This window comes from Amblyraja radiata, chromosome 1 (genome assembly GCF_010909765.2).
Source record: "Amblyraja radiata isolate CabotCenter1 chromosome 1, sAmbRad1.1.pri, whole genome shotgun sequence".
In the NCBI taxonomy this organism is placed as follows: domain Eukaryota; kingdom Metazoa; phylum Chordata; class Chondrichthyes; order Rajiformes; family Rajidae; genus Amblyraja; species Amblyraja radiata.
Window position 1 is genome coordinate 125,400,856 of NC_045956.1, and position 21,897 is coordinate 125,422,752.

The 21,897-nt window shown below is 44.5% G+C and overlaps 1 protein-coding gene across 1 annotated transcript in view; it reads left to right on the forward strand.

The window, feature by feature from the left end:
- The window catches only part of ankrd55 (ankyrin repeat domain 55), a 74,445-nt gene that overhangs the window by 35,379 nt on the left and 17,169 nt on the right, over window positions 1–21,897 (forward strand). Inside the window, exons 5-7 of the mRNA XM_033030314.1 lie at window positions 16,194–16,254; window positions 17,665–17,793; window positions 19,364–19,548. Coding sequence (XP_032886205.1) covers window positions 16,194–16,254; window positions 17,665–17,793; window positions 19,364–19,548 — 375 coding nt within the window. The remainder of the gene's footprint in view (window positions 1–16,193; window positions 16,255–17,664; window positions 17,794–19,363; window positions 19,549–21,897) is intronic.

The window sequence follows — 21,897 nt, forward strand, 5'->3', positions numbered from 1 at the left end:
TGGGTTTTACATACATTCGATGTTGTCATTGAATTTGCGTGACCTGGTGTCTGCCACTGTATTTAGCTTACCTGATAGGTAAGTTGCTGACAGCCAAATATGTCTTTTTGACACACCATTGCCAAATTGTGTTGACCAATTTGTCGCATGATAACGATTTTATGCCTCCCATATGGTTAATGTAGGCCACCACCGTAGTATTATCCATTTGTAACCGTACATGCAGTGATGCATATTTGATGTATATGCTTTTAATCCATAAAAGGCACCCAACATCGCTAAATAATTAATGCCCCGTGTAAGTAGTAATGATGGCTTTAGGTTAGTCCATCTACCACCTGTTAGATAATGATAGGGCTGAAACTATGCCAACTGTTTTGATATAGTTTCAGTGGGTAATTTCATGACCCGATCATAATGACCTGCATGATATTTTAATGCCTGTACCTTTGCTCTTTGAAGATTTTATAATGCAATGGTCCGAATTGTGTAGCCAGGAATGCTGCTACCATTTTCCCAATTACTCTTGCTACTTGTCGAATAGTTGGTTGCTCGTTGACCATTAAATTGTGCCATAATTGTGCTAATTCAACCGTTTTGTCTTTTGGCAAAGTTACAGTCATATGGACTGAATTAATTGTGAAGTCTAAGTAGTCCATGATAGTGGATGGCTTCAACTTTGATTTATCTGGATGTAAAACAAACCCCAGGGTTTCGAAAACTGTTTTGTAGCTGAAAAACAGCTGACATAGCCAATTCCATGGTCTTCTTATTAGTTTTGCCAGGGCTGGTTTTAGTATCTTGATGAATAACCTTGAGCTGACGTTACCCCATGGGGTAATGCTTTAACTGTCATAGTTGCCCCATCCAGGTAAATTTTAGGTATCTGCATAGATCCTTTTGAATGGGTACTGAATAGTAAGCATATTTGAGGCCAATGCTTGCCATAAAGTATCCTTAGAAATTAGATTCCTTATTTTACATATTCTTGTAGGCACCAGACCCACCTACCTCCATGGATATGGGCATTTCTTCTGTCTCTTCCCAGACCAGCGAGTCTGGCGCGTTGTCTGATGTGGCGGTGATGTTGGGGGGTGGCGCATTTTCCATGGGGTCCTGCTCTGGGCCATGGTCTAAAAGACTCCCGGGCATAAAAAAATGCGGTCCCCGAGCTTTCACCAGTCCCATATGGTAGGCGTCGACTGGTGGACGCGATGGGATGCTGCCGCTTGGGTATTGTATTTTTGGGGTTTGCTCGTCCTGGGGCCTGCCCTCATGAGGCCGAAAGTTTATTCCCATGAGGTTTTTTGCCAAAGAGCAGTGAGGCTGACTCAGTGGCTGGGGTTTAGCACAACCCAAATACGGGATTTAGGGCAGGTCTTATGATTTATATACGGAGGTAATTTATCTCGCTCTGCGTGTTGCACAACAGTGCGAGAGTGATTTGTTAGTTAGTGGTCATCTCCGTATTGTCCACAGAAAACGAGCAAATGGTGTGATGGCTGACGTCAGGAGCCTGAGGATCCGCTGCAGTATCAGCTCCTGTCCGAGTATTTGTCCCGACGTGCCCCCAGATTTGGCTGTTGAGTGCCGGAACTTTGAAGGACTATAATTCATTGGAGCTGTACATTTTAAGCCTTATTAACCACCTGCTCCTGTAGGTGCCTGTCGGAGAGGTGGTCAACGCTGGCCGTTAGTTTTTAGGCTCTAATGGCCTTCCTGCACGTGGGGTAGCCACGTAGCGGTCCACACACACCCAGCAGCTCTTCCTGTTCCTGCACCCCTGGCATACTCCCGAATTCTTCAGCCAGCGACCCCCTCTTCATGACCAGCCCAGCCCTGGTCACCCCAAAGCTAACCACACTAAGGAGGAAGCGATGGGCAGTGCCTAGGCACTGTGGAGGGTATGCCTGAACCCTCCAGCGAGACTGCCCCTCACGTAGCGTGTCTCGGAGGAGCTCCTGCTCCAGGAGCCGCTCCAGCGGCTCAGGCGGCTGTCTCTCTCCCATACGGGTGGAGAGACGTCCCCTCCGACAAGTCGGAAGCCACCGGCCGGATGCCTCTTCGGATGGCTAAACATCCAGCCCGCAGCTCAGGCACTAGCGGGACTGGGCTCGGCGCGGTGATGGGGATAGCGGCGCGCCCGGTAATTGTTCCTACCGCCTGTTGCTGCCCCCCCTGCAATGGAACGCTCCTCCGCTGGAGTCGAGCGGGGGACAGGTTCTTCTAGAGCTTTTGTGCCTTGTAGAAGCGAGAGCGCCCCTCAAGCAGCGCGTCTCGCAGGCACCTGCTCCGAGAGCCGCTCCAGCGGCTCAGGCGGCTCTCTCTCCCCCCGTGCGGGTGGAGAGACGTCCCGTCCCAAATCGGGAAAAACACCTGCCGGATGCCTCTTCGGGTGGCTATGCATCCAGCCCGTTGCTCAGGTACTAGCGGGCTGGGCTCGGCACGGTGTCGGGGAATAGCGGAACACCGGGTAAACGCTCCTACCGCCTGTTGCTGCCCCCCTCCCCAACGGAAAACGTTCCTCCTCGAACGGGGGACAGTTTTGTTCCAGAGCCTTTTTCTCTGCCTGTAAAACACAAGCAGAAAAAGGCTCCCCTGTAATAGAAACCCGACCTCAGGGTACTCACCTGACGGTCCGTTTCATTCTGTAGCGGGAGCGCCTAACTCCCGCTGCAGCCGCTGTTGCACTGCTGGCGTTAATGCCGCGCATGCGCGCTGAGCGGGTTCTTCACATAGTCGCTCACGTGACTCCGAAGTAAAATGGGTTATTAATGGTCATAGTTTTGTCCGAGCCAGGTTTAATAGCCTGATGTCTGTGGGGAAGTAGCTATTCCTGAACCTGGTTGTTGCAAACTTCAGGCTCCTGTACCTTCTACCTGAAGGTAGCAGGGAGATGAGTGTTTGGCCAGGATGGTGCGGGTCTTTGATGATACTGCCAGCCTTTTTGAGGCAGCGACTGCGATAAATCCCCTCGATGGAAGGGAGGTCAGAGCCGATGATGGACTGGGCAGTGTTTAATACTTTTTATAATCTTTTCCTCGCCAGGGCGCTCAAGTTGCCGAACCAAGCCACGATGCAACCGGTCAGCATGCGCTCTACTGTGCACCTGTAGAGGTTAGAGAGAGTCCTCCTTGAAAAAAACGACTCTCCGTAATCTTCTCGGGAAGTAGAGGCGCTGATGTACTTTCTTGATAATTGCAGGAAAGATCTTCAGAGATCTGCACACCCAGGAATTTGAGGCTCGGTGTGTGGGGTGAAAGGAATCACATGAATATTCAGTCAGAATACTACTTGATAGGTTGGTTGGTGAGTGATGGGGATGTCGTGAATTGTGCGGTGTCTGCGGCTAATAGTGCAGGTGATAGTATATGACCTTTGCATAACCTTGACCATGCATGAGACCATTAAACTTCTTGCAGTTCTGCATCCAGATCCATGGGGCTTGAATCGTTGTCTCGATTTCCTGCTCCCATTGCATTCAGAGCGTCTGTCTAAACATGAGGAATAGTGGATATCATTGTTTTTTCCCACCTCTTTTAACAAGTCCTGCAGTAATTACTCAAGAGTTTGAAGTCTGCCCTTTCTCCTGCAGTGACATTCCACACTCTTACCCAGGTTAAATTTACTTCTATCATGATCGCCAGTTCCCGTTCCAGACAAAATTCCCTTCCCTTTTAAGAGCTACAAGATTATTTTAAGCAGTCTAACCAGATGTAGCAGGGACTGGTAGATTATAATATTGGGCTCTTCGCCAATTAGGAGTATTTTATCTTTGTCCGAAAACTAAATTCCGATAATAAGCTTCAGCATGGAATAAGCATGTTGCCTCCCTTGCGATCAATTTTCTGGAACTATACGATTTGGCTGCTGGGAAATCCATTCCTGGCTCCACACACTCCCATGTCGCTCATCCTATTAAGTCCAGTCTTATTCGTTCTTTTCCTTACAAGACACAACAATATATTTTATGTAAGCCAGTGATCTGATGCAGCACATTCTGATCACCAGATTTGATTGGGTTCCTATTGGATTTATACCAGGAATGTATCCAAAGGCTTGCAACAAATAGAGATTAGCACTTGGCACAGCCTCCAGCAGCAGCAGCACTGCCAGATCATGTGCATTGCTAATACCATTTCCAGGAGCTCAGCAATGTCAAAACAAGCCATATACAGTGAACACTGACAATAACGAACCATGGTGCCCGTTATTGTCCATTGTCCGCTAGAACCGGGTATGAAGGGTAAATATTATTTTTTAACCCAAGGCCGGGTGGAAAGAAATGTGGCATCGTAGTGGGAGCAGGGAGGGTGGGGGTTGGTTAAACCAACAGGTATTCACAGGTCCGGAAGCCACAGAGCCCCTAGTCCCACATGCGGTGCATCGGGACGGGCTTCACACTCATGCCGTCTTCATGCTGCTCGCTCTCTCGGCTCCCACAACCGTAAGCATGGCACGTAGCGCCAGCTCATGGAGTAACCTGGTGGAAGTGGGAGGCAGTGCAACGGGAGTCTGGTGCCAAAACCAGGTGACAGAGGCATGTGTTGCCAGGGCGACGCAGGCGTAGGACCTCGCGTTGTGGCGGCCACTGCAAACCTGTTCCCAATGCAAAGCTCTTCAAGAGTATGTTACTGTTCACTCCCCGCCGTCACCTTACCAATGTGCTGTGCACCGCCTGCCAATGGCCTCCACGATAACCAAACTATTATTTTGAGGTCTGTAATTGCAAGGGTTTACTGTAGTCTTCAAAGCACATTGCTTTAGATTTACTTTGGATTTTACAAACTGAATTTCATAAATTATTTTTCATAAATTATTTTTCCATTTAGTTAAATGTACAAATAAGCAAATGGATCCTGCCAGCCAGTTCAATTTTGGATGCAAATTACACAATTGAGCATTTCAATGAACTGTCGACAATAATTTGCTGATGCTTGGCCTTTCATTTCAGAAAAAAAATTGCTTGATTAATTACTTATTTTAGTCGTCTATTTTGAAGGGGCTACTATTGACATTATATGGTAGGATCTCTACAGTCAACACAAAATTAAAATGTTCCTCAATCCAAATATTTATCTTGCACAACATTTTCTCGGAAATCGAAGGATATCCATTGACAGCTCCAGGAACTTGGGTTAATGTTTGCATGAAATCCCCTGAAGAACAGTTTGCATTCATAATGGGAGCAACGTTTTAGCAGCCAAGCGTATCAGGCAGCCTCAGCCTGAAACATAACTATTTTTTGTACTTATGCTTCCATATTACTAACCAGTTGTCAAAAGCTACGACACAAATATCCAAGAGTCCTTCAGCAGAACAAAAAAGGCCTTCAGCCACCAAGTCCAAGTCCAAAAATTTTGCACGGCAACAGCCTGCCGGCCCGCAGCCACCTCGACAGCCTACGCACCGCCTTGACGGGCGTGCGCAGCGTCTCGACGGTGTACGCAGTATCTTGATGCCGTACGTCACGCGCGAACTTCCCGCAGACTTCGCACGAACTTCACGTCACTCACTCGACCTCCGCGCAGCCTCCGCTTCCGGTTTGGTCACGCTCGCCGCATGCAGACGCATGCTGTTGGGACCAGCCCTGTACGGGGATAACTCGAGCTCCGCGTGGCCCCCGCTTCCGGTTTGGTCGCGCTTGCCGCATGCAGGTCGTATGCTCGTGGGACAGGCCCTTTAGGATCTGATATATCCAGGAGTTGATATACGCCATAACCAACCTCTCGAAGCCATTCATCACCATGGACATGAATGAGTACAACTAGTTCATAGTTATTGAGATCTTGGGCACTATCCTTTTAAAGCAGGTGGGGATCTTGAACCATAGTGAGTGGATGTTATGAAAACTCCAGCCATTTGGTCTGCAAAGGTTTTAAGAATGTAGCCAGGTACACCATCAGGGATCTGAGGAGTCGGCTCATGAAAGATCTTCAACCTCAGAGACTGAGATCAGTAACAGGATAGCAGTAACAGGATCGGTCCGAGTCAACATGGATTTACGAAGGGGAAATCATGCTTGACTAATCTTGTGGAATTTTTTGAGGATGTAACTAGGAAAATGGACAAGGAAGAGCCAGTGGATGTAGTGTACCTGGACTTTCAGAAAGCATTTGATAAGGTCCCACATAGGAGATTAGTGGGCAAAATGAGAGCACATGGTATTGGGGGTAGGGTGCTGACATGGATAGAAAATTGGTTGGCAGACAGGAAACAAAGAGTAGGGATTAACGGGTCCCTTTCAGAATGGCAGGCAGTGACTAGTGGGGTACCGCAAGGGTCAGAGCTGGGACCGCAGCTATTTATAATATATATTAATGATTTAGATGAAGGGATTACATAACATTAGCAAATTTGCAGATGACACCATGTGAACTGTGAGGAGGATGCTATGAGGATGCAAGGTGACTTGGACAGGTTGGGTGAGTGGGCAGATGCATGGCAATGCAGTTTAATGTGGATAAATGTGAGGTTATCCACTTTGGTACCACCTGGGTGTCATGGTACACCAGTCATTAAAAGTAGGCATGCAGGTGCAGCAGGCAGTGAAGAAGGCGAATGGTATGTTAGCATTCATAGCAAAAGGATTTGAGTATAGGAGCAGGGAGGTTCTACTGCAGTTGTACAGGGTCTTGGTGAGATCACACCTGGAGTATTGCGTACAGTTTTGGTCTCCTAATCTGAGGAAAGACATTCTTGCCATAGAGGGAGTACAGAAAAGGTTCACCAGACTGATTCCTGGGATGTCAGTACTTTCATATGAAGAAAGACTGGATAGACTCGATTTGTACTCGCTAGAATTTAGAAGATTGAGGGGGGATCTTATAGAAACTTACAAAATTCTTAAGGGGTTGGACAGGCTAGATGCAGGAAGATTGTTCCCGATGTTGGGGAAGTCCAGAACAAGGGGTCACAGTTTAAGGATAAGGGGGAAATCTTTTAGGACCGAGATGAGGAAAACTTTTTTCACACAGAGAGTGGTGAATCTCTGGAATTCTCTCCCACAGAAGGTAGTTGAGGCCAGTTCATTGGCTATATTTAAGAGGGAGTTAGATCTGGCCCTTGTGGCTAAAGGGATCAGGGGGTATGGAGAGAAGGCAGGTACAGGATACTGAGTTGGATGATCAGCCATGATCATATTGAATGGCGGTGCAGGCTCGAAGGGCCAAATGGCCTATTCCTGCACTTATTTTCTATGTTTCTATGTTTCTATGGTAGCAAAAACAGGAAGGCAGATTGTTATCTAAATCAGGGGTCGGCAACCTAAGGCCCCCGAAATCATCCAGCCCATAAGCGGACTTTTTTCCCCGTAATCATCCGGCCCACCAAGCATGGCCGAAGCAACGAGCGCCAAGCTCTGGCTGTACCGCATCCTGCGCAAAGCCGCCGGCACGGCCGCACACCTTCTGTGAACATGTTTAAGAAAGAACTGCAGATGCTGGAAAAATCAATGGTAGACAAAAATGCTGGAGAAACTCAGCGGGTGAGACAAGCAAGGATTGCATGAGGCTGCCTCACCCGCTGAGAAGGCATTTTTATCTACCTTCTGTGAACACGTGATTTGATGCCTGTCATCCGGGGTGGAATAGGGGGTGGGATCCATGTGTACACGTGATAAATGTGGCCCGCAATCCGCTCACAGACATGCGTCCTGGCCCAAATGCAGAACAAGGTTGCCGATTCCTGATCTAAATGGTGTCAAGTTGGGAAAAGGGGAAAGTACAGTGGGATCTGGGGGTCCTTGTTCATCAGTCAATGAAAGTAAGCATGCAGGTACAGCAGGCAGTGAAGAAAGCGAATGGCATGTTGGTCTTCATAACAAGAGGAGTTGAATATAGGACCAAAGAGGTCCTTCTGCAGTTGTACAGAGCCCTAGTGAGACCACACCTGGAGTATTGTGTGCAGTTTTGGTCCCCTAATTTGAGGAAGGACATTCTTGCTTTTGAGGGAGTGCAGCATCGGTTTACAAGGTTAATTCCTGGGATGCTGTGACTGTCATAGGCTGAGAGAATGGAGCAGCTGGGCTTGTACACTCTGGAGTTTAGAAGGATGAAAGGGTATCTCATTGAAACATATAAGATTGTTAAGGGCTTGGACACGCAAGAGGCAGGAAACATGTTCTCGATGTTGAAGGAGTCCAGAACCATGGGCCACAGTTTAAGATTAAGGAGTAAGCCATTTAGAACGGTGACGAGGAAACACTTTTTCTCACAGAGAGTGGTGAGTCTCTAGAACTCTCTGCCTCAGAGGGCAGTGGAGGCAGGTTCTCTGGATGCTTTCAAGAGAGAGCTAGATAGGGCTCTTAAAAATAGCGGTCAGGGGATATGGGGCAAAGGCAGGAACGGGGTACTGATTGGGGATAGAAACATAGAAACATAGAAACATAGAAATTAGGTGCAGGAGTAGGCCATTCGGCCCTTCGAGCCTGCACCGCCATTCAATATGATCATGGCTGATCATCCACTCAGTATCCCGTACCTGCCTTCTCTCCATACCCTCTGATCCCCTTAGCCACAAGGGCCACATCTAACTCCCTCTTAAATATAGCCAATGAACTGGCCTCGACTACCCTCTGTGGCAGAGAGTTCCAGAGATTCACCACTCTCTGTGTGAAAAAAGTTCTTCTCATCTCGGTTTTAAAGGATTTCCCCCTTATCCTTAAGCTGTGACCCCTTGTCCTGGACTTCCCCAACATCGGGAACAATCTTCCTGCATCTAGCCTGTCCAACCCCTTAAGAATTTTGTAAGTTTCTATAAGATCCCCTCTCAATCTCCTAAATTCTAGAGAGTATAAACCAAGTCTATCCAGTCTTTCTTCATAAGACAGTCCTGACATCCCAGGAATCAGTCTGGTGAACCTTCTCTGCACTCCCTCTATGGCAATAATGTCCTTCCTCAGATTTGGAGACCAAAACTGTACGCAATACTCCAGGTGTGGTCTCACCAAGACCCTGTACAACTGCAGTAGAACCTCCCTGCTCCTATACTCAAATCCTTTTGCTATGAAAGCTAACATACCATTCGCTTTCTTCACTGCCTGCTGCACCTGCATGCCCACTTTCAATGACTGGTGCACCATGACACCCAGGTCTCGCTGCATCTCCCCTTTTCCTAGTCGGCCACCATTTAGATAATAGTCTGCTTTCATGTTTTTGCCACCAAAATGGATAACCTCACATTTATCCACATTATACTGCATCTGCCAAACATTTGCCCACTCACCCAGCCTATCCAAGTCACCTTGCAGTCTCCTAGCATCCTCCTCACAGCTAACACTGCCCCCCAGCTTAGTGTCATCCGCAAACTTGGAGATATTGCCTTCAATTCCCTCATCCAGATCATTAATATATATTGTAAATAGCTGGGGTCCCAGCACTGAGCCTTGCGGTACCCCACTAGTCACTGCCTGCCATTGTGAAAAGGACCCGTTTACTCCTACTCTTTGCTTCCTGTTTGTCAGCCAGTTCTCTATCCACATCAATACTGAACCCCCAATGCCGTGTGCTTTAAGTTTGTAAACTAATCTCTTATGTGGGACCTTGTCGAAAGCCTTCTGGAAGTCCAGATACACCACATCCACTGGTTCTCCCCTATCCACGCTACTAGTTACATCCTCGAAAAATTCTATAAGATTCGTCAGACATGATTTACCTTTTGTAAATCCATGCTGACTTTGTCCAATGATTTCACCACTTTCCAAATGTGCTGCTATCCCATCTTTAATAACTGACTCTAGCAGTTTCCCCACTACCGATGTTAGACTAACTGGTCTGTAATTCCCCGTTTTCTCTCTCCCTCCCTTCTTAAAAAGTGGGGTTACGTTTGCTACCCGCCAATCCTCAGGAACTACTCCAGAATCTAAAGAGTTTTGAAAGATTATTACTAATGCATCCACTATTTCTGGAGCTACTTCCTTAAGTACTCTGGGATGCAGCCTATCTGGCCCTGGGGATTTATCGGCCTTTAATCCATTTAATTTACCCAACACCACTTCCCGGCTAACCTGGATTTCACTCAATTCCTCCAACTCCTTTGACCCGCGATCCCCTGCTATTTCCGGCAGATTATTTATGTCTTCCTTAGTGAAGACGGAACCAAAGTAGTTATTCAATTGGTCCGCCATATCCTTGTTCCCCATGATCAACTCACCCGTTTCTGACTGCAAGGGACCTACATTTGTTTTAACTAATCTCTTTCTTTTCACATATCTATAAAAACTTTTGCAGTCAGTTTTTATGTTCCCTGCCAGTTTTCTTTCATAATCTATTTTTCCTTTCCTAATTAAGCCCTTTGTCCTCCTCTGCTGGTCTCTGAATTTCTCCCAGTCCTCCGGTATGCTGCTTTTTCTGGCTAATTTGTACGCATCATCCTTCGCTTTGATACTATCCCTGATTTCCCTTGTTATCCACGGATGCACTACCTTCCCTGATTTATTCTTTTGCCAAACTGGGATGAACAATATTTGTAGTTCATCCATGCAGTCTTTAAATGTCTTCCATTGCATATCCACCGTCAACCCTTTTAGAATTAATTGCCAGTCAATCTTGGCCAATTCACGTCTCATACCCTCAAAGTTACCTTTCTTTAAGTTCAGAACCATTGTTTCTGAATTAACAATGTCACTCTCCATCCTAATGAAGAACTCAACCATATTATGGTCACTCTTGCCCAAGGGGGCACGTACAACAAGACTGCTAACTAACCCTTCCTCATTACTCAATACCCAGTCTAAAATAGCCTGCTCTCTCGTTGGTTCCTCTACATGTTGATTTAGATAACTATCCCGCATACATTCCAAAAAATCTTCTTCCTCAGCACCCCTGCCAATTTGATTCACCCAATCTATATGTAGATTGAAGTCACCCATTATAACGGTTTTGCCTTTGTCGCACGCATTTCTAATTTCCTGTTTGATACCATCTCCAACTTCACTACTACTGTTAGGTGGCCTGTACACAACACCCACCAGCGTTTTCTGCCCCTTAGTGTTTCGCAGCTCTACCCATACCGATTCCACATCCTGCAAACTAATGTCCTTCCTTTCCATTGCGTTAATCTCCTCTCTAATCAGCAACGCTACCCCACCTCCTTTTCCTTTCTCTCTATCCCTCCTGAATATTGAATATCCCTGGATGTTCAGCTCCCAGCCTTGGTCACCCTGGAGCCATGTCTCCGTGATCCCAACTATATCATAGTCATTAATAGCTATCTGCACATTCAACTCATCCACCTTATTACGAATGCTCCTTGCATTGAGACACAAAGCCTTCAGGCTTGTTTTTACAACACTCTTACCCCTTATACAATTTTGTTGAAAAGTGGCCCTTTTTGATTTTTGCCCTGGATTTTCCGGCCTGCCACTTTTACTTTTCACCTTGCTACCTATTGCTTCTACCCTCATTTTACACCCCTCTGTCTCTATGCTCACACATTTAAGAAACCCTTTCCCTTTAACTCCATCCTCCACTAGCCCATTCGACACCCCACCCCCCTTATTCAGTTTAAAACCACCCGTGTAACAGTGGCAAACCTGCCTGCCAGAATGCTGGTCCCACACCTGTTAAGATGCAATCCGTCCCTTTTGTACAGTTCCCCCTTACCCCAAAACAGATCCCAGTGATCTAAGAATCTAAATCCCTGCCCCGTGCACCAGTTCCTCAGCCACACGTTCAGGTCCCGTATCTCCCTGTTCCTGCTCTCGCCAGCACGAGGAACTGGAAGCAAACCGGAGATAACAACCCTGGAGGTCCTGCTTTTCAGCATTTTTCCGAGCTCTCTAAAGTCACGCTGCAGAATATTCATCCCCTTCTTTCCGACATCGTTTGTGCCGACATGCACTACCACTTCCGGATGTTCACCTTCGCCCTTGAGGATTTTCTGCACTCTGTCCGTGACATCCTGGATCCTGGCACCAGGAAGGCAGCACACCATCCTCGCATCCCGTCTGTTGCCGCAGAAACCCCTGTCCGTACCTCTCACAATGGAGTCTCCCACTACAATGGCATTGCCTGCCTTAGGCCTTTTTGGTTTTGGCTCAACAGCCCTATTCGCATCACAAGCCAGTCCGCCGCCCAGTGTAAACACCTTTTCTGTCCCGACAGCTTCTAAGTGGGTGAACCTGTTCACAAGAGGTACAACCCCCGGGGACGTTGGCATTCCATGCTTCCCTCCCGTTCTCACTGTCTCCCACCTTCTCTCTTCCAGTACCTTAGGTGTAACAATCGTACTGTAGGACTTGTCGAGGAACGACTCCGTTTCTCGGACGAACCGGAGATCATCCACTTGCTTCTCCAGTTCCCCAACACGGCCCTTCAGGAGCTCTACCTGGATGCACTTTTCGCATTTGTAGCAGCCAGAGGCACCAGCGTTGTCCTTGACCTCCCACATACTGCAAGCATCACACTGAATCAGCTTGCCTGACATCTCCTTCTTTCGTCTCTCCCTCTGCAGTGTTTTGCGTAGTCTCCTCTCCTCAGCCTCCTCTCCGAAGACTCTCGAGCCAAAGACTCACACTTTACTCACAGGGCACTTCCCTCGCAAGGCCGCTCACTCACTGCCGCTCCCTAAGAGCAGTCTTACTTAAATTGACTGATAAATTGCCTGATTTACCAATTTACAAACCAAATTCCTCAGTTTTCAGCTGTTTTCCCAGCACTGACTCACTTCTCTCCTCCCACTTGGGCTAGAGCCAATCAGTCGTATCTCTTGCTAATCTCCTCCTGCTGCTGCTGTTGTTGCTCCCAAAGCCATGCTCACATTGAATGGCGGTGCTGGCTCGAAGGGCCGAATGGCCTACTCCTGCACCTATTGTCTATTGCATATTGTCTGTTGTCTATCACAGTGTTGTTGGGGATTCTTGAAGGTACATCCTCATTCTCTTTTTTGAAGCAACCATAGAATGAAATAGGTAAATGTGTCACTGTCACTGTCACTTGAACTACTTGGTTTCTCGTTAATAGAAGTGATGATGTGAAATCCCTACCACAGTTGCCAAGCATCATCTGATCCTCCACTTTAGACCAAACGTGTCTCCATGTTCTTGATGGCCTTTCGGGGATCCCACCTGGACTTATATGTCCCTGTATCGCCTGACTTGAATACTGCAGATCTGGTCCTTGGTAGTCTGGTTCTATCCAGAGATGTCGCCTGTCCCGCTGTTACTCCGGCATTTTGTGTCTATCTGGTCCTCAGTAGATTCTGGACATTCTGGTTTCTGGTTCAGATGTTACAAGGCCTTCTACGCCCGCACCTCCAGACTCAGGAACAGCTTCATCCCCAGAGCTATAGCTGCAATGAACCGGCCCTACTGAGTGCCCCCCACCCCCATGAACTGTCTCCCTCGGATGGTCATGTCGCACATCGAACCGGCACAGACACATTTGCACTTTAGACTGTTTGACTGTTTTACTGTTCTTTTTATAAATCATGTTTCTCGGGGTATCTAAATCTAAATTTTATTAGTTGTTTACGTTATGACATTGGATGGAAGCTGCATACCAAATCTCGTTGCACATATGTGCAATGACAATAAAAGATATTATTATTATTATGATTATTATCCAAGGTTTCCATTTAGGGAACACTCCGATGGTCTAACATTGAGCCCAGGCACCCTAAAAATGCTGGAGTAACACAGCGGGACAGGCAGCATCTCTGGAGAAGGAATGGGTGACGTTTCGGGTTGACACCATTTTTTTGGCTACTTGAAGTTATGAAAAGTCAATGTTCATACCACTAGTGTGTAAACTACCCAAGCGAAATATGAGACATTGGAGGAGGCCCAGGACAGAAAGGTCAGATTGGGAATGGTAGGAGGAGTTAAGGTGCTAAGCAACCGGGAGATCAGGTAGGTTTAGGCAGACTGAGTGGAGGTGTTCAGCGAAACAATCACCGAGCCTGCGCTTGGTCTCACTGATATACAGAAGTTGACAATTGGAACAGTTGTCAGGGCTGACTTTCTTGAATGCACAGATACCCCATTATTGATGGACAGACATATATGCCTAGGACCATGTTGATGTGCAGTGACAAAAAAGTCCAGAAGCTTCCCCCATTTCTATCACAATGATGCAAAATAACAAAACAAAGATTCCTAGTTTGATGAAGACCAATTAACATAATGCATTCTTCTGCTGCCTATGTGCAGGAAGAAGGAGAATGCAGACAAATGGAATGATTTCTACAAATTCTTTCTCTTGAGATCCAGTACCAACCTGATTTTCCCAGTCTACTTGCATATTCAATTCCCCCATGACCACTGTAACATTGGCTTTCTTACATGCCGATTCCAACCAGGTTCATTCCTTACCAGCAGGACCGCCCCACCCCCTCTGCCCGTGTTGTGTCCTGAAGTCACCACTAGAGGGCTCTGTCTCATAATGAAGGTTTCCTCAGGGAGGGTCCCTGGGAGATCTGCAGGGTTTTAGCAGTAGTCATGTTTGGCTTGTAATAAATACACTTTGGGTTCTGTACACCAAGTGTAGTTTGTGAGTTATTTAGCCCTCGAATACAACAGCTCGCCCGCCTGTCTTTGCAATAGGATGTGTATCCTTGGATGTTGTGCTCCCAACTCAACCCTCTTTCAGCTGTGGCTATGATGGAGAAGGCATCGGGTTGCATCATGTGGTGTTTGTTGACCATGTAGAGCAGCTCCTCTAGTGCTTGTCAAACGTCTGCCTGTGGCAGGATGTAGACTGTTGTCATGAAGACGGAATGAAGAGGGATGGCTCTTCACTTCTAGATGTTCCTGGAGGCGAGAGTAGTAGTTGTACAAGACCACCATGTTCATGCACCGTGAAAACTCTACCATGAGGTAGAATCGGTAGATGATGCCGTCCGGTCCATACAAATGATCAAGAAACATTTGTGATGAAGGCTCGAATCTGGAGAGCTGGGGGTAAGTCACGTTTCTGCAAAACTGAGTATGAGATTCCCTCATGACCCTTTGGTAAAACAGTCTTGCCCTCAGGTCACCCAACACTATTTTCTAGGGATAGTACATTGGTCAAGGAAATTCCAGGGAGAGGGAGGGTCATAATCCCTCACACTTCATTTCTACTCGCATCCTCTCCCAGTGGCCATGTTTCAAGGCACAATGGAGAGCTCCCCTGTGCTTCTGGATATTGAAAACACTGTGCCTGCTTGAAACTCATATGTCCCAGCAACTAAAGATGCAGAACAGTTGTTGGCAACTCTTCAGCATACATTGCTGCATTCCTATTCTATGAATGAATGTGATTTCCAGAATAATCTTGGCATGGAAAGGCACCCTAGCTGTCAAGATCCAATTGGCTATACAGTCCAGAAAACCAATGTAGATTCTGATGTTTGGATATAGGAAAGATCCATGGACAAAAATAATGCTGCAATTAACTTGCCTCAATTATAATATCCAATAGATGGGGTGGAATCTTTATTTCTACATCTGGTCTGAAATAAGCATAAAGGGTTTCATTTTCCCCTGGGATCATATTGTCACTGTGGTTTATTCGATATGCAGGGAGCTTTCAGTGTGAAGAAAGGTCCCAACCCGAAATGTCACCTATCCATGTTCTCCACAGATGCTGCCTACCCGCTGAGTTACTCCAGCAATTAGTGTCCTGTTATGCTGCCTGACCCGCTGAGCTACTCCAGCACTTTGTGTCTTTTTTTGTAAACCTGCATCTGCAGTTCCTTGTTTCTACATCTGAGCTTTCATCCGTGTAGTACTCTCAAGAAGATTCTTCCCACAACTAAATCAGAACATCCAATATTTGCAAATTTCTTCTTCAACAATGTTGTACACAAATGGAGAACAGTTTTATATCTGGCAAATATGCTCGTTCCAGCAAAATCTAGTATTGTAACTAGTATCCAGGGTTTAAATATATATATGTAGGAACATTTTTTATAAATAAGATACACTAATTGCAAAGATAGACACAAAACGCTGGAGTAACTCAGTCAGGCAGTATCTCTGGAGAAGGGTTCCGACCCGAAATTTGACCAATTATTTTTCTCCAGATATGCTGCCTGACCCGTTGAGTTACTCCAGCATTTTGTGTCTATCTATGATATAAACCAGCAGCTGCAGTTCCTTCCTATACATTAACACTACTTCTTCCAATGATGCCTTTGAAATCTACAAATGAACACATAAATTACTGTCTGTTGTAATCATTTGTTTAAAAACTATATTTTATTTGCTCTAGACTCCTAGGTCTGCTGTTGCAGCAAACTACTATGTGTGAAATAAACCACCAAGACAATGAGGTAAGTGAAAATGTGATTTATATTTAACATTATTTACATTGTTCCAATAAATGCCTGTGAATTATTGGTGCATTAGAACCATGTTAACAACGTTAAAATCCTGTCATCTGTAGTTCTCCAACAGACAGGTGACCAGAAGGAACAATATAAATTAAAAAGAAAGATTGGGGTACTCTTCAGAAAATGTGCTACATTTTTTGAATAATACATAAAACAGACGAGTTGTACTAGCAAATGAATGAATGAATGAATAAGTTTATTGGCAAAGTATTCACATACAAGGAATTTGCCTTGTTGCTCCGCCCGCAAGTGACAACATGACATACAGTCATGTTTTACAAAACAATTTATATTCATCCAGAAATTCTGGTACTGAAAAGCACATTATTTGCGACTTCAGTCCTCACCTGTTTCTTCATTTACTACATACCTCGTCGGCTTAAAATGACATTGCCGGGAATTGAATCAGGTATCTGGGCATTCACTCCCATCTTCACCCAACGTCTAAAACAAATCTAGTTGAATGATCCACTCAGCCTATAGCTCCAATGCTTTTTGCCATGTCAACTTGTACTTTCAATACTATAATGTAAAATAATGGAGCAAAGGAATTAAAATGTGGAAGAAGTTTGCTTAATTTATTCAGTTAGTATTCGACAAGATTAGTTTAGTTTATTATTGCCACGTGCACCAAGGCACAGTGAACAGCTTTTTGTTGTATGCTTTTCAGTCAGCGAAAAGACTATGAATGATTACAAGTAAGCCTCCCACAGTGTGCAGATACAGGATAAAGGGTCTAACATTTAGTGCAAGATAAAGTCCAATAAAAGATACTTAGAAGGTCTCCAATAAGGTAGATGGGAGGTCAGGACCGCTCTCTAGCTGCTGAGAGGACAGTTCAGTTGCCTGATAAAACTATCCCTGATTCTGGAGGTATGCGTTTTCTAACTTCTGTACCTCTTGCCTGATGGGAGAGGGGAGAAGAGGGAATGACCGGGCTGAAACTGGTCCTTGATTCTGCTGATGGCCTTGCCTGTCCATAGTCGAATAACAATGGACTCTCAAAGTCTTGTGCAATACTTTATCGTTTCACATTTGACTTACTGCCTGAATGATCATAGATGCCTGAAAAATAGCACTTGAAGATTACATTTCAGAAAAACCTAAACTGCATATACTAGCTTGAGAAAAATAAAAAGTTGTAAAAATGTTACATAAATATGCAAAACTTTGGAAACTTGATCTTTATTTTCAAGTTCATAACATTGCAGTCTTCATTATGTTAAAACTGTGCAAAAACACTCATAACAACTCAATCATAATTATTTTGGGGCACATCCAAAAAATCCCAACACATGACAATGAAAAAGCTTGTTACTGGTTTGTAACACGAATATCTTAATGTTCCAGGGTATGACCCCACTTCATTGGGCTGCTTTTCATAACCGGCCACAACATGTCCAGGCTTTATTACAAAAAGGAGCTGATCCAACCTTGGTTGATAAAGACTTTAAAACAGCCCTTCACTGGGCAGTGCAGGTAAGATTATGTTTTAAAATCACATTCAGTTACTTAAGTAGCTGGTTACTCGAGTAGTATATGGAGGGGTAAACTGGTATGATCTGGAACTAAACTAAAAGGACAAGTCCTAAGTTCATTGATTGACTGTTGCATAGGCAAATGGATATATAGGGAATGGAGGGAATCAGGTTTGATATGGACATTGCTCAGCAAAGGACTTACTCCTGTGCTACATTCTATCTACTTTCATCATTCTAAATTCTAGTGAACATGGGTCTAATCACTCCTCTTGTACCAGCCCTGTCAACCCAGAAATTAATCTGGTGAACAGTTATTGCAGTCATTCCAGGACATGCATATCCTTTCTTCAGTAAGTTGAACACATAATACTCCTGATGTGGTCTCACCAAGTTCCCACATAATTTTGGAAGAATCTTTGCCACTGTATTTAAATCCTGTTATTATGAAGGTCAACATAGTTATTTGGCTTCTTAACTGTTTTCTACACCTGCTTTTTGCTCTCAGAAGAAGAATTCCGAGCCAAAACAGCATTCCAGAAATGCTGTCTTACCTGCTGAGTTAATCCGGCACTTTGTGTTCTTTTTTTTATAAAGCGACATCTCCAATTCCTTGTTTCTACATGTTTCCTTTCAGAAAGAGGGGTACAAACACATCAACTATTTTCAATTTATTGCCATTTAAGTAATATTCTGCCTTTCTGTTTTGCATGCCAAACTTAATAATTCACAATAATCCATATTAATTGTTTTATGTCTTAAAAGAATAACTTTCAGACTGTCTAAAATCTCTTCAAAACCAATTGAATATTAGCCAATAGCCTCTGGTGCTAAGTTGCGATGCAATTGTAATGTAGCAGATTATGATTTTCTTTTAGCTCTAAGCTTTATGCCAAACAACTATTGTGTACAAGACATGGTGAGAGTGTAAACGTTAATATTTGTAATACATTTTTAATAATGAAAGCATTATAACTGACTTTGCAGATAACCTAATAGCATTTCTGAATAATATCAGTCTAACATGTCACTCAATACACTCAAGACTGGATAGACTCGGCTTGTACTCGCTAGAATTTAGAAGATTCTTAAGGGGTTGGACAGGCTAGATGCAGGAAGATTGTTCCCGATGTTGGGGAAGTCCAGAACAAGGGGTCACAGTTTAAGGATAAGGGGGAAATCTTTTAGGACCGAGATGAGAAAAACATTTTTCACACAGAGAGTGGTGAATCTCTGGAATTCTCTGCCACAGAAGGTAGTTGAGGCCAGTTCATTGGCTATATTTAAGAGGGAGTTAGGTGTGGCCCTTGTGGTTAAGGGATCAGGGGGTATGGAGAGAAGGCAGGTACAGGATATTGAGTTGGATGATCAGCCATGATCATATTGAATGGCGGTGCAGGCTCGAAGGGCCGAATGGCCTACTCCTGCACCTATTTTCTATGTTTCTATGTTTCTATATATTTTTTATCAATTCTACTTTGTTGATTCTACCCCAGCTCATAATATCAGAAAATGGAAGACTACCATCACTGTTGAATGTTGCAATGTTCACCCTTTGTCCTTTTCACCAGAGTGGGAATAGAATCATGACTTCTATAATTTTGGATCATCACCTGACCCCATCTATAATAAACTATGATGATGAAAATGGAAAGACCAGTGTTCATATAGCAGCAGCAGCTGGGTACAGTGATATCATCTATGAACTTGCAAGAATACCAGAGTGCAATCTGCAATCACTTGATGTGGATGACAGGTACTATAACTATTCCATGCGATGTCATATCTTATGTTTGTGTAATTTGTAGGAAAATCCATATATAATTATATTAGCACAAAAGTTACATACTATGCATTTAAGGATACATGAACCAGAACTATCCCAGGACTATCAAACATACTAGTATTTCCTGAACTACTACCACCTCTTTGCTTTTGTTAGGCAGTATAAAGTAAATTGTGTTGCTAAATGCCTTATTAATAACACACATGCACAAATCCATTTATTTTGTTATTTACATTTAAGCAAAAAAGAAAGCAGAATGGAAGATACTCTTTTTTCAGTTTCTTTAAGGTTTTTTTGGAGCAAAATTTCTAATATAGCGTCATGCAGTTGCTATTTAGTCGAAGGCATACTTTTGCAAATCAGAGAATTGATCACTAAAGTTGATGCCCTGATATCAACATGTCCAATCTTACAGAAATTAAAAAGGGAACAAATAAAATGAGAGAAAATGAAAGAAACAATTCATCGTTGATGGTTTCCTAGTGTGTCCATTTAGGAAACATAGAAACATAGAAAATAGGTGCAGGAGAAGGCCATTTGGCCCTTCGAGCCTGCACCGCCATTCAATATGATCATGGCTGATCATCCAACTCAATATCCCGTACCTGCCTTCTCCCCATACCCCCTGATCCCGTTAGCCACAAGGACCACATCTAACTCCCTTTTAAATATAGCCAATGAACTGGCCTCAACTACCTTCTGTGGCAGAGTGTTCCAGAGATTCACCACTCTCTGTGTGAAAAAGGAAGGCATCAATGAGCGAATAGGGTGCCTATAGGAAGTGTCTTTGAGGGAATAAGGTTGGGGGTTCTTATTTCAAGGTTGGCTGAATCATCTCCAAATCATCTTTGCTCCCATTCATTCTTCACTTACCACTTGGTCAACTTTACCTAGTACCCCAGGTCCGCAATTGCAGTAATGTTCTATTCCCCTCAATAGACAATAGGTGCAGGAGTAGGCCATACGGCTCTTCGAGCCAGCACCGCCATTCAATGTGAACATGGCTAATCATCCACAATCAGTACCCTGTTCCTGCCTTCTCCCCATATCCCCTGACTCCGCTATCTTTAAGAGCCCTATCTAGCTCTCTCTTGAAAGTATCCAGAGAACTGGCCTCCACCGCCCTCTGAGGCAGAGAATTCCACTGATTCGCAACTCTCCGTGTGAAAAAATGTTTCCTCGTCTCTGTTCTAAATGGCTTACCCCTTATTCTTAAACTGTGGACCCTGGTTCTGGACTCCCCCAACATCAGGAACACGTTTCCTGCCTCTAGCATGTTCAAACCCTTAATAATCTTTTATGTTTCAATAAGATCTCCTCTCATCCTTCTAAATTCCAGTGTACAAGCCCAGCCGCTCCATTCTCTCAGCATATGCCAGTCCCGCCATCCCGGGAATTAACCTTGTGAACCTACGCTGCACTCCCTCAATAGCAAGAATGTCCTTCCTCAAATTCCTCACCAGCCAGGTAATGGAGTTGACCAGCTTTAGTTAGAACTCCAGTGCAAATTAGTGTAAAGAGTTTTGCCAGTTAAGGTTGTCTTTTGGTTTGAGGCTTGCATGCATCATATCCACCTTTCCTTCATAAAAGCTGAGATCATAATGTCAAGCTTTGCCTAGTAATAACAGTTTCATCTTTGATTCACCTCAAAGACATAAACACCTAGTCAAGTCTAAACTTTCAGCATTGCTCATTGGAGGTGGCTTCCTTTGCAAGATTCTGCTGTGGTCCTTACAATGCTTTTATGCCAACATAAAAGATCCCACCGCATTAATTGAATAAAGAGCTGGGGAAGTTTTCCTTGTGTCCCATCTAATAGTTATCTCACAACCAACATTCCAAAATCAGGTTTGTGAAAACCTTACAGTTCAGCAGAGACCATATTTTTTTTAAATAATATAAACTAAGAAGCACTTCAGAACTTCCTGCGAGGTAGTATATAAAATTTGGTATTTTAACTTGGACAACAGCTTAATTTTTAAATTATATATACTCTTAATGTTGAAATACATTTGTTAGAGAGCTTAATTTTGCTATGTAATACTGTGAGAATGGAAAAATCAGAGGAAGAGTGTTTATGGATGAGAGTAAAAGCATGTACTGGAGGGGAAGGGCTTGGATCGCCCTCACTGTGAATACTTTTTATTCATCAGGCAGCTGTGCAGAAAACCTGAGACATCGGCTGTTATGAAACACGACAAAGGAATCTGTTTTTGCCCATTTCTTAGTAAATGGTTATATGAGCATAAGGGATCAAAATACAGATGTCAAGCGACATATAATCTCTGTTTCATAAACAGAAAGAGATGATGAGCAAAC